A 13532-nucleotide genomic window follows, 5' to 3' on the forward strand; every position below is an offset into this window, starting at 1 on the left:
TATATACCCAAAAGAATTAAAATCAGCACATCAAAGAGATATTTGTTTACCCATATTCATAATAGTATTACTCACAAAGTCAAAAGGTGAAAGTAATCCAGGTGCTCATCAACAGATAAATGGGTAAGAAAATTTGGTTTATACATACAACGGAATATTATTCACCCTTAGAAAGGAAGAAAAATCTGACATATGAGAAAACATGAATAAACCCTGAAAACATAACATTAACTTAAGTGAAATAAACTAGTCACAAAAGGGCAAATATGTAATGATTCCACTTTTATGAGGTACATGGCATACTTGATTTTATGGAGACACAAAGTAGAATGTTGGTTGCCACGGGATGGTGGAAGCGAGAAACATAGAGTTATCATTTGAGGTGGGGGTGGGGTACTACATCATTTCTTCCTGCATCATCTACGTCTCTGGACACTTCTCTTTGGGCAACCCATTCCCTTTAACTTCAGATAAATTTCAGGGCAAGAGATAAGGGAATGGGAATTTTAACTGCAGTTAGTCTACACAGTCTCTGGCAGATAAGACTGACAAAGACCTCAAAGAATGTGGTGGGCCACCTTTATAGGCCCATCTTCTGTTCTTGTGTTACTATGGACATACTTCATGGAATTATTAACATAAATTAGTTTGCATAGTTGAGAAGATTATGTTACTTTGGTTTTGTTTGTTGATTACTTTGTTGGTAGAGGCAGGGTTTTGCCATGTTACCCAGACTGGTCTCGAACTCCTGAGCTCATGCAGTCTGCCCACCTCGACCTCCAAAAGGGCTGGAATTACTGGCATGATCTACAATGCCCAGTCAAGAGTTATTAGTAAATGGGTATAAAGTTTCTGTTTTGCAAGATGAAAAGGATTCTAGAGATGTATGGCAGTGACGTTTGCACAACAATGTGAATGTAATTAATACCAATACACTATACACTTAAAATGATTAATACAGAAACTTTTATGTTATGTGTATTTTGCCACGATTTTTTTACAAAATTAAAAAATATATATATACACACACAATAAACAAGTGAGATTTATCCCAGAAATGCAAAAGTGGTTTAACAAGAAAGTCAATCAGTGTACTACACCATATTAGAATAAAAGAGAAAAACATGTTCATCTCATTAGACACAGAAAAAGAAATTGACAACTTTTAATGCCCATCATAACAAAAACACTTAGAAACACTTAGAAAACTCTAACTGAAATAAAACTCCCTTACCAAATAAAGTATATTTATGAAAACTCCAATGCTAAAGCATACTAAATTGTGAAAGACTAAAAGCTTATAACTTAAAATCAGAAAGAAAAGAAAAAAAAACAAGAATGTCCATTTTTACTACTATTAAACATAGTATTGGAAGTTCTAGCCAGAGCAATTAGGCAAGAAATGGAATAAAACACATTCAAATAGGAAAGGAAAAATTCAAGTCATGTGTATTTGAAGATAACATGATTCTATATATAGAAAAATCTCATACAATACAGATAGAAAACAAGTAGAGCTAATAAATGATTTCAGCATAATTTCGGAGTACAAGATCAATGCAAAAATCAGTTGTCTCTCAGTGCTGGTGCTAGTGCCTGCCATTAGGGAACCTGTAGATAGGACTACCCAGTCCAGCGACACCTATCTTGATCCCCCCGGGACTGAGCAGGCAGCCCAGGCTACTCTGAATTCCACAGATGAACAGATTGTCTGAGGAAACAGAGAAGCTCCCTTAGAAAACAAGGATCAAGCTGTGTTATATCAAGTTGTGATAGCCACAGCTGGCTTTTACTAATAAGTGTCATCTACTGACATGTATGTCAAACTGCACAGGCCAACTTAAAACTGCCCACAGAGGTGAACACAGCTATAGAATCAAAGTCAAAGGCCCCACACAACATACTTTATAGTCACACCACATAGGAAGGGGGAGAGGAAAAGGAAAAAAAAAACATACAGAGAGAAAAACAATTCTATCTGCACAAAAATAATTTCAAAAATCAGAAGAGGTAGTCTCTCCAAAGAAGAAGAAATCAGCATTAAGAATTCTGGCACCATGAAATGTCTGCATGTAGTAAAACCAACAAAGGATCCCATGAACTCCCCAGCAATGAACCCTAAGCAAACTGGCAACTCAGAAATGACAGGTAAACAATTCAAAATATGGATTGCAAGTAAGCTCAGTGATCCAAGACAAGGTTGCAAATTAATGCAAATAAACAACTAAAGCACTCCAGGGAATGGAGCGAGAGATAAACATCTTAAAAAGAAATCAATCAAAGCTTCTGGAATTGAAAGACTCACTTAAGGAATTTCAGAATGCAATTGAAGGGTTTATCAATAGACTGGACCAATTTCAGAGCTTGAACACCAGTCTTTTGAACTAACCTAGTCAGACAAAAATAAAGAAAGAATAATTTTAACAAATGAACAAGTGTTCAAGAAATATGTGATGACTGAAAAGGAGTAAACCTAGGAATTATTGCCATCCCTGAGAGAGAAGAAAAAGTAAATAATCTAGAAAATATATTTGAGCTAATAAGTAGAGAAAGTTTTCCCAAACTTGCTAGACAGGTAGACATCCAAATACAATAAATCCAGGGAATATATGTGAGACACTATACAAAATTAACATCTCCAAGGCATTTATTCACCAGGCTGTCCAAAGTCAAGGCTAAAAAATAATTTTAAAAGCAGCTGGAGAAAAAGGTCAGATCGCATACGAAGAGAACTTTGTCAAGCTAAAAGGATGCTCAGCCTATTTTCAACATTCATTTTTTTAAAAATTACAAAAAAGAATTTTATAGTTTGCCAAAGTAAGCTTCAAAAGCAAAGAAGAAATACAATCTTGTCCAAACAAGTAAGTGCTAGGAAAATCTGTTACCATTAGACCAGGCTTATAAGAGATCATTAAGGGAGTTCTAAATATGGAAATGAAAGAACAATACTTGCTACTACAAAACACACTTAAGTATGTAGCCCACAGATTCTATAGAGCAATCACACGATAGAAACTACAAAGCAACTAGCTAACAACTTCACAATAGAATCAAAACCTCATATATCAATGATAACATTGAAGGTAAACAGTCTAAATGCTCCACATAAAAGGCAAAGAGTAGGAGGTTGGATTAAAAATAAGACCCATCCTTCTACTGTCCTCAAGACTGCGAGGCCCATCTTCTACTAGTAGAAGACCCATCTCAGACCTAGAAGACCTATCTTAGACCTAGAAAACCCTGAAGAACCTTCCAAAAACTCCTGGAACTGATATACAACTTCAGTGAGATTTCAGTACACAAAATACATATTCAAAAATCTGTAGCATTTTTATACACCAAAAATGTTCATGCTGAAAGCCAAATCAAGAACTCAATCCCATTTACAATAGCCACAGGAAAAAACCTAGGAATAAAACTAATAAATGGGGCAAAAAGGTCTCTACAAGGAGAGCTACAAAATACTGCTGAACAAAATCATAGATGACAGAAACAAATGGAAAAACAATTCATGCTTATGGATTGAAACAATCAATATTATGATGGCTAGACTGCCCAAAGCAATCTACAGGTTCAATGTTATTCCTATCAAACTACCAATGTCATTTTATTCTGAAATTCATATGGAACCAAAGAAGAGCCCAAATCCAAAGCTATCCTAAGCAAAAAGAACAGTGAGAAGCTTCACATTAGGTGACTTCAAACTATACTGTAAGCTTACAGTAACCAAGAGAGCTTGTAACTGGTACAAAACACAAATTGAACAGAAGTAGAGAAGCCAGAAATAAAGCCAAACACCTATAGCCATCTGATCTTCAACAAAGTTGACAAAAATAATCAATGAGGAAAGAATTCTCTATTTAGTAAATTGAACTAGGATAACTGACTAGCCATATGCAGAATGAAACTGGAACACTTCCTTGCACCATATACAAAAATTAACTTGAGATGGATTAATGATCTAAATTTAAGACCTCAAACCATAAGAATCCTATAGAAAAAAATCTATAAAATTCCATTCTAGATACAGGCTTTAGAAAAGAATTTATGAATAATTCCTCAAAAGCAATTGGAACCAAAATGAATATTGACAAGTGGGACCTAATTAAAGAGCTTTTGCACAGCAAGAGAAACTACCAACAGAATAAACAGACAGCCTACAGAATGGGACAAAATACTTGCAAACTGTGAATTCAACAATGGTTCAATAGCAAGAATCTATAAGGAAGTTAAACAATTCAACAAGTTAAAAAACAAGTAACCCCATTAAAAAGTGGGCAAAAGACCTATGTCCTTCCAAAGAAGACATACACATGGCCAACAAGCACATGACAAAATACTCAACATCACTAATCATCAGAGAACTGCAAATCAAAACCACAGTGAGATATCATCTCATACCAGTCAAAATGGACATGATTAAAAAGCCTAAAAAATAACAGATGTTGGTAAAACTGCAGAGAAAGGAGAACAGTTATATACTACTGGTGGGAATGTAAGTTAGTTCAGCCATATGGAAAGTAGTTTGGAGATTTCTCAAAGAACTAAATGCAGAACTATCATTCGATTTCACTACTGGGTATGTACCCAATGGAAAACAAATTGTTTTACCAAAAAGACACATGTGCTCATATGTGCATTCCTGCACTTTGCACAATAGTAAAGACATAGAACCAACAAATGATGTGTCACATAAAGCAAATGTGGTATATATACACCATGAAATGCTTTGCAGCCATTAAAAAATCATGTCTTTGCAGCAACATAGATGCAGCTGGAGGCCATTATCTGGAGAGAATTAATGCAGCAACAGAAAACTAAATACCACATGTTCTGATATAAAAGTGGGGCACAAAGATAGAAACAATACACACGGAATTACTATAGAGGGTAGAGAGATATAAAGGCAAGGGTTAAAAAACTACCTATTGGGTATTAGTCTCACTACCTGGTTGACGGCATATTTGTACCCTAAACTTCAGCATCACTCAATATACCCATGTAACAAACATGAACGTGCACTTCCTGAATCTAAAAGTTGAAATATTTTTTTAAAAAGAAGGCATTTAATATGGTATCATTTTAAAATCAGACAATCAATGGTCATAACTAAATACAAAGTTTAAGATAAACTTGCCTTTTAAACTAAACCAGACCCTTGCAACCGAGGAAAAAAGAATATCTAATACCTAAATAAATTGAAAACTATCCCATGTTCAACGATTGGAAGACTTAATATTGTTAAGATGGCAATACTCCTCAAAGTGATCTAAAAATTCATGCAATCCCTACCAAAATACCAATGGTCTTTTTTCCAGAAATGGGAAAGTTGATTATTCAATTAATATGCAACTACATGGTGATGAAGCAGCTACGTTGTCTGGGATGTACACCCTCAGGTTTGTCATCACACTCCAGGACAATTTAGGACACAGACACATCTGAGTGGGTTAAGTAGCAGAAAATTTAATAGAAAAAAGGAGAGAAAAGAGCAGCTTCTTGTGCGAGAGAGGGACATTGGAAAAAGGGAAAGGAGGTGGATGACAGCAGATCATATAGGCATGCTGGAGGAAGCAGTGTCTGATTTACATAGGGCCCATAGAGATTGGTTTAATCAGGTGTGACATTTACATAGCAGGTGAGCAAGGCTGGCCTCCCCACTGTAATCTTATTACGCATATGGACTTTCCACTTGACCGGTGCCATCTTATCTGCTCCTTACTGTACACGTTGCTGGCAAAGGGGAGGGAAGATGTAGCCGCCATTTTGAACATGCCTAGGCACAGGTAGTTCTGTACTACCAGCATTCATCCAAGAAGCTTCCAACTTCCTCGTCTGTGTCTGCAGCTCGATTTTACAAGCTGCTCTTTGTTAGAAAATGATTTGGGGCTGCTTTCCGTTAAAAAGAAAAACCTTACTGAGGACTCCCAAAGGCATACTATCTGCCTAAGTAATTTCTACTTAATTTCTGTATCTGTGAGTACTCAGTTTCCAACTTCAAAACTTACTACAAAGTATAATAATCAGAACAGTGTGGTACTAGCATAAAGATATCATCAAGACAAATGGAATAAAACTGAAATCACGAAATAAACCTAAAGATCTATGGCAAATTTACTTTCATCAAGGGTGCCTAGACCATTCAATTCGAGGAAAGAATCTCTTCAACAAATGGTGATGAGACAATAGGACAGTGAAATGCAGAAGAATGAAGCTGAGACCTTCCCTACTTCACTGCAAATGAAAAATATAACTGAAAATGGATGGAAAAACTTAAATATAAGAGCTAAAACTATAAAACTCTTAGAATAAAACGTAGGGGTAAATCTTCATGACTTCATATTTGGCAATAGATTTATAAATTTGATACCAGAGCAGCAAAAGGAAAAATAGATAAATGAAACTTCATCAAAATTAAACTTGGTGCAGCAAGAATATAATTAAGAATGTGAAATGACAACCGAATGAATGGGAGGAAATATTTTCATATTATGTATGTGTAAGAGTTTAATGTTTTGAATACACAAACCATTCTAACAGCTTAAAAAGAAAAATAAAAGCAACTTAATTTAAATAGAAAGTGTACTTGAATGGCATGTATCCAAAGAAGATATACAAATGGGTGATAATATATTATATTATTATACTATATATAATATTATATATATATTGGATAAAAATGATATATTATTATTCAAGTTCAAATCATTGGCCATTAAATACAAGTTAAAACCACAATAAGAGCTGGGTGCAATGGCTCAGACCTATAATTCCAGCACTTAGGGAGGCCAAGATGGGCAGATCACCTGAGGTCAAGAGTTCGAGATCAGCCTGGCCAAATTGGTGAAAACCCATCCCTACCAAAAACATAAAAATTAATCAGGTGTGGTGGCACATCCCTGTAATTCCAGCTACTCTGGGGACTGTGGCAGAAGGATTGTGTAAACCCAGGAGGCAGAAGTTGCAGGGAGCTGAGATCATGCCACTGCACTCCAGCATGGGTGACAGAGTAAGACTCTGTCTCTAAATAAATAAATAAATAAAACCACAATGAGGTACCACTTTACATTCACTAGGATGGCTTCAATAAATACAGAAAATTACAAGTATTAGCAATTATGTGGAAAAATAGAAATCCTACATTGCTGGAAGGAATAAAAAATGCCACATTTACTGTAGAAAAGTTTGGCTCTTATACAAGAAGATAAACATAAAATCACCACTTGACCCAGCAATTCAACTCCTGAGCATATACCCATGAACGATGAAAACGTGCTCATAAAGAAAGACACACAAATGGTCAAAGCAAGATTATCTATAACAGCCAAAAGTTGAAAACAATGCAAATGTCCATAAACAGATGAATAACAAATTGTGATATATGTGCGTGGAAAATAAAATATATTTCAGCGACAAAAAAGAATGAAGTACTGATACACGTTGCAACTTAGATGAGCCTCCAAAACTTTATACGTGAAAGGACCCAGAAATAACAGGCTACATATGCTATGAATCCTTTATATATCCATAACAGGCAAATCCATGGAAACAGAAAGAAGATTAGAGGTCATTACATGATAGGGTGGAGGAATGGAGTGATTATTTAATGAATACGATATGTTTTTGTGGAGTGATAAAAACATTTTGAAACCAGAGAAAGCTGGTGGTTGCACAACATTGTGAATACATTAAATACCACTCAAGTGTACACTTTAAAATGGTTAATTATATATTGTGTGAATTTCACTTCAATTTAAGAAATGACATAATTCCCTGATCTACAGACTTAATGCAATCCTGTCAAAATCCCCATTGGCTCCTTTGAGAAAATTGACAAGTTTATTCTAAATTTCATATGAAGATTCAAGGGACCCAGAATAGTGAAAACGGTACTGAAAAAGAACAACAAAAGACTCACGCGCCTTGATTTGATTTAATAACTTGGTATTAATACAATATTACAGTAATTAAGACGATGTGCCATAGGGATTAGGAGAGACATATAGATCAATGGAGTACAATTGAGAGCACACACACACACACAAAACCTTCACACATTTATAGTCAATTGGATTTTGACAGGGTTGCCAAGACAATTCAATAGGGGAAAAAATAACCTTTTCAACAATGGTGCAATGACAACAGGATTGATGTTTACACATCATCTGATAGACACCAAATTCCAACTGTTATCTGTACAAATCATTTTAGTTTACACTCAATGAAGGCTTCCCTTCCCTCTTCCATCCACCTACTCTTTCCCATCACCCACCTCTGCACCTCCATGTAGAGCATTCCGATCCATCTGAAACCCTCCTCTGACTCTCACTGCAAATATTTTATGGCCTATTTCAATTTGCAGGAATTCAGGAAACCCACCTAGGTTAAGCCATTCTTTCCCATTCTCAAATAAACTGTGTGCAATAATGATGCTCATCTTCATCATATGGCATATTTTATATTTTCATATTTGTCGGTAATTGATTCCATTTCACCTGAAATATGCATTCTGTTTCTCCTTGGGTAGATTTATACATATATATACTTTAAGTTCTGGGATACATGTGCAGAAGGTACAAGTTTGTTAGATAGGTATACACGTGCCATGGTGGTTTGCTACACCCATCTGGGCCCCGGCATTGATGCTCCCCTCCGTGTGTCCATGTGTTCTCATTGTTCAACTCCCACTTATGAGTGGGAGCATACAATGTTTGGTTTTCTGTTCCTGTGTTAGTTTGCTGAGGATGATGGTTTCCAGCTTCATCCATATCCCTGCAAAGGACATGAACTCATCCTTTTTTATGGCGGCACAGTATTCCACAGTGTATATGTGCCACATTTTCTTTATCCAGTCTGTCATTCATCAGCATTTGGGTTGGTCCCAAGTCTTTGCTATTGTGAATAGTGCTGTAATAAACATATGTGCACCTGTGTCTTTATAGTAGGATGATTTATAGTCCTTTGCTATAGTATGGCTGAATATGAAATTCTGGATTGAAAATTCTTTAAGAATGTTGAATATTGGCTCCCACTCTCTTCTGGCTTGTACTGTTTCTGCAAAAAGATCCGCTCTTAGTTTGATGGACTTCCTTTGTCTTAGGATTGCTCTTCTCAAGGAGTATCTTTGTGGTCTTCTCTTTATTTCCTAAATTTGGATGTTGGCCTGTCTTGCTAGGTTGAAGAAGTTATTCTAGATAATATCCTGAAGAGTGTTTTCTAACTTAGTTCCATTCTCCCCATCACATTTAGGTACAGCAATCAAACGTAGGTTTGGTCTTTTTACATAATCCCATATTTCTTGGAGGCTTTGTTTGTTCCTTTTCATTCTTTTTTCTCTAATGTCCTTGCATTTTATTTCATTAGGTTGATCTTCAATCTCTGATATCCTTTCTTCTGCTTGATCAATTTGGCTATTGATACTTGTGTATGCTTTACAAAGTTCTCGTGCTGTTTTTTTCAGCTCCTTCAGGTCATTTATGCTCTTCTCTAAACTAGTTATTCTAATTAGCAACTCGTGTAACCTTTTTTAAGGTTCGTAGCTCCCTTGCATTAGGTTAGAACATGGTCCTTTAGCTCAGTGAGGTTGTTATTACCCACCTTCTGAAGCCTATATCTGTCAATTCATTAAACTCATTCTCCATCCAATTTGTTCCCTTGCTAGAGAGGAGTTGTGATCCTTTAGAGGAGAAGAAGCATTCTGGTTTTTGTAATTTTCAGCCTTTTTGCACTGTGTGTTTTTTTAAATTATTTTTTCCTCATCTTCATGGATTTATCTACCTTTAGTCTTTGATGCTGGTGACCTTTGGATGGGGTTTTTGTGTGGATGCTCCTTTGGTTGATATTAATGCTATTTCTTTCTGTGTCTTAGCTTTCCTTCTAACAGTCAGGCCCCTCTGCTGCAGGTCTGCTGGAGTTTGCTGGAGGTCTTCTCCAGAACCTATTTGTCTGGGTATTGCCAGAAGCGGCTGCAGCCCTGCAAAGATTGTTTTCTGTTCATTCTTCTGGAAGCCTCATCCCAGATGGGCACCTGCCAGATGCCAGCCAGATGGAGCTCTCCTGTATGAGGTGTCTGTCAACTTCTGCTGGGAGTTGTCCCCCAGTCATGAGGCATGGGGGTGAGGGGCCCACTTGAGGAGGCAGTCTGTCCTTTAGCAGTGCTCGAGTGCTTTGAAGGGAGATCTACTCTCTTCAGTGCCAGCAGGCAGGGACATTGAAGCCTGCTGAAGCTGCATGCACAGCCGCCCCTTCCCCCAGGTGCTCTGTCCCAGGGAAATGGGAGTTTTATCTATAAGCCCCTGACGGGCTGCTGCCTTTCTTTCAGAGATGCCCGCCCAGAGAGGAGGAATCTGGACACACAGTCTGGTTACAGCAGCTTTTTTGGAGCTGCAGTAGGCTCCACCCAGTTCAGACTTCCTAGTGGCTTTGTTTACATTGTGAGGGGAAAACCGCCTATTCAAGCCTCAGTAATGTCACACGCCCCTCTCCCCACTAAGCCCAAATGTCCCAGGTCAATTTCAGACTGCTGTGCTGGCAGTAAGAATCAAGCCAGTGGAGCTTGCTGGGCTCTGTGGGGGTGAGATCCACTGAGCCAGACCACTTGGCTCCCTAGCTTCAGCCCTCTTTCCAAGACAGTGAACAGTTTTGTCTCGCTGGTGTTCTGGGTGCCCCTGAGGTATGAACAACAACAACAACAAATTTCTGCAGCTAGCTCTGTCTGCCCAAACAGCCCCCCAGTTTTGTGCTGGGCCCTTGTGGTGTAGGCACCTGAGGCACTCTCCTGGTCTGCGGGTTGTGAAGACCATGGGAAAAGCATAGTATCTGGACTAGAATGCACCATTCCTCATGGCAGGGTCCCTCACAGCTTTCCTTGGCTAGGGGAGGGAGTTCCCTGACCCTTTGCCCTTCCTGGGTGAGGAGACGCCCCACCCTGCTTTGTCTCATCCTCCATGGGCTGCACTGTCTAACCAGTCCCAATGAGATGAGCCACGTACTTCAGTTGGAAATGCAGAAATCACCCACCTTCTGCATTGATCTCGCTCGGTGCTGCAGACCAGAGCTAGTCCTATTTGGCCATCTTTATTGTTTGGGTAGATTATTTTTATTTAAACAAGTTAGTCTACATATTCTAATTATTTAACAATCTAATTTTATATTTTCCATTATGCTTACTGGATATTCATTCATACAATAAAAACTTAAAGTGCTTCTGAAGCATTACTGTTTGACCAGTTAAACATCCCTAGTAAACACAGAGCAAGTCAATGAATCACAGATTCACAAGCAGTCACATAACTAAGCTTTTGTTAACATTTTACCTTCTCCATTTTGATCAGGAAGCAATCAATAAAGTCCCGAGGGTTGTTCATGTCCATCGATTCTTGGTGTTCTTTTACTTTCTCCAAAATATAACTTTTCACAAAAGCAATGTTTTTAAGTAATTTGTTATGGGTTCCCGGGAAATAATCAATGATAGGAGAAAAATTGTTGCAGATCTAAGAGAAAACAATAATTTATTAAATTAAAAGATTTTAATAAAGGCATATATACCATATACCAAGCTCTGGTTGTAAATTACAGCTATAAATATAAATAAAATATATCATATATCTTGATGGGGAAATTTTTATTGTATATAGGTAGTAATTATCTGATTATAAAAGATTTGAGGAATAAAATTCTGACCAGTGAATCAATTCTAACCAGATGATAAACATTTTCTAGACTCATACCTCCTTTTTATTGTATAAAAGCATCTTTATATTAATTCTGTTACTTTTTACAATTCTTCTCTACAATCTTGAAATATAAGATGGCATGAATTGCCACATTCACGTTTTGTAGACGACAGCATAGGTTAAGAGAGTTTGGACAACCTGATTGATAGTACAAAGCTAGTCCCTAGTATATTGATTTCTATCAAGCAGCCTCTGAAATGGAATTAGTATTTTAGAAGTAGGAGGAGCTCAAAGATACTTCAAATACCAACTGTGTACCAGAGCAGTTAAATGACTTCTGTAAAATCACACATTATTTAGGCAGAGTATAAAACATGCCAATTCAGCAGAGTATAAGTGTGATGTCTGTTTATGGTTCATACACCATAAAACCAATAATTTTGTCATTCCTAACCCAGCTATCTCATCAGCTAGAATCCCAACTGAGATATCAAACACCTCTGCCCTATTCATGTTTCTTGGCAGCTTCTATGGTCCCAAATATTCTCCCTTCTTGAAGAAGATATCTTTTAAATTAGGATATTTCTGCCACACAATATGACAAAGTGTGAATTGAAGGACAAGTCTTGTGAGTAACGGAAGCCTCCAAAGTGCCTGGATGTCCATAGAGTGATATGAGCACGCTTTGGGGCTGTCACCAAAGTACTTTATCGAAACAGGGCTTTGGAGTTTAGTGGAAGAAACATTGATAAGGGAGCTAATGGACTTAGAAGTCAGGCCTATATTGGGACATTTATTTCCCATGCATAAAATAAAGGGCTTGGCTATCTTTCCCAGATATTCACCCCATGACTGTCTGGGCAACACTGTAGTATTCAAAAATGCACTTCAGAGCTTGATCCATATAGAATTTTGGATTTGTCAGAAAAAAAGAGCATAAGTGGTTTATCAGGAAGTAAAAATCTTGGCCTTACCTGGATCCAGGGGCTGCTCAAAATCTTGGCGTTTTCATTAAACTTTTCCATCAAGTTAAGAAATTGCTGATCTTTATAATCAAAACGTTTATGGAAAATAATGGAGCAGATCACATTGCAGGGAGCACAGCCCAGGATGAAAGTGGGATCACAGGGTGAGGCTAAAGAATTAGAAACAATTTAAAACACTATTAAACTTCAGATATAAAATGTTTTGTATTTGTTAACAGATAATAGCAGTTTAGAAATTTTAAGCAATATCTTACCTACGAATTCCCTCAACAGCAAAAAAGAGCTCAGCATGCATAAAATCAACACAGCACTTTGACATTAATCCCGAATTGACCATTACAACCTAGCTGGTTAAATAACAGTTGTTCAAATATAAATTTACATTGCCAGCCTATTTGTCTTTTACTTTGGGGGAAAAAAAGACATTTTCTAAAAACCTAATAATTCAGGTTTCAGAGGAAATAACATCAGTCTGCAAAGTCTGTAGACAACAAGGCACTGAGATAGAAAGGGCAAGAATAGTTGAGGATTTTAAAACTTTTTATATATAATGAATAGCTGAAACACTCCTGTGTTGAACCAGTAGAGAGGAACTACAGAGACTGTGGGTGAATTCATGTATTTAAGGAAATAAATGTAAGAAGCAGAATGTGTTTTATAAGAAGGAAAATAAATGTAAATGAATAATATGCCTAACATAGATTAGTTTGCAAAAATTTAAATGAAAACTTTGTTTGTTGTTTGTTTTTGTTTATTGTTTGTTTGTTTTGAGATGGAGTTTCACTCTTGTTGCCCACGCTGCAGTGGAATGGCATGATCTCAGCTCACCACAACCTCTGACTCCTGGGTTCAAGCAATTCTCCACCTCAGC

General features: G+C 37.1%; 1 protein-coding gene across 1 annotated transcript in view; it reads right to left on the bottom strand.

Annotated features, from left to right (window-relative positions):
• The window catches only part of LOC105535382 (cytochrome P450 2C9-like), a 79723-nt gene that overhangs the window by 57640 nt on the left and 8551 nt on the right, over nucleotides 1–13532 (bottom strand). Inside the window, exons 3-4 of the mRNA XM_011974451.1 lie at nucleotides 12650–12810; nucleotides 11316–11492 (exon numbers count right to left, since the gene is read on the bottom strand). Of these exons, the coding sequence (XP_011829841.1) occupies nucleotides 11316–11492; nucleotides 12650–12810 (338 nt within the window). The remainder of the gene's footprint in view (nucleotides 1–11315; nucleotides 11493–12649; nucleotides 12811–13532) is intronic.

Source organism: Mandrillus leucophaeus, unplaced genomic scaffold, assembly GCF_000951045.1.
Source record: "Mandrillus leucophaeus isolate KB7577 unplaced genomic scaffold, Mleu.le_1.0 Scaffold1452, whole genome shotgun sequence".
Classification (NCBI taxonomy): domain Eukaryota; kingdom Metazoa; phylum Chordata; class Mammalia; order Primates; family Cercopithecidae; genus Mandrillus; species Mandrillus leucophaeus.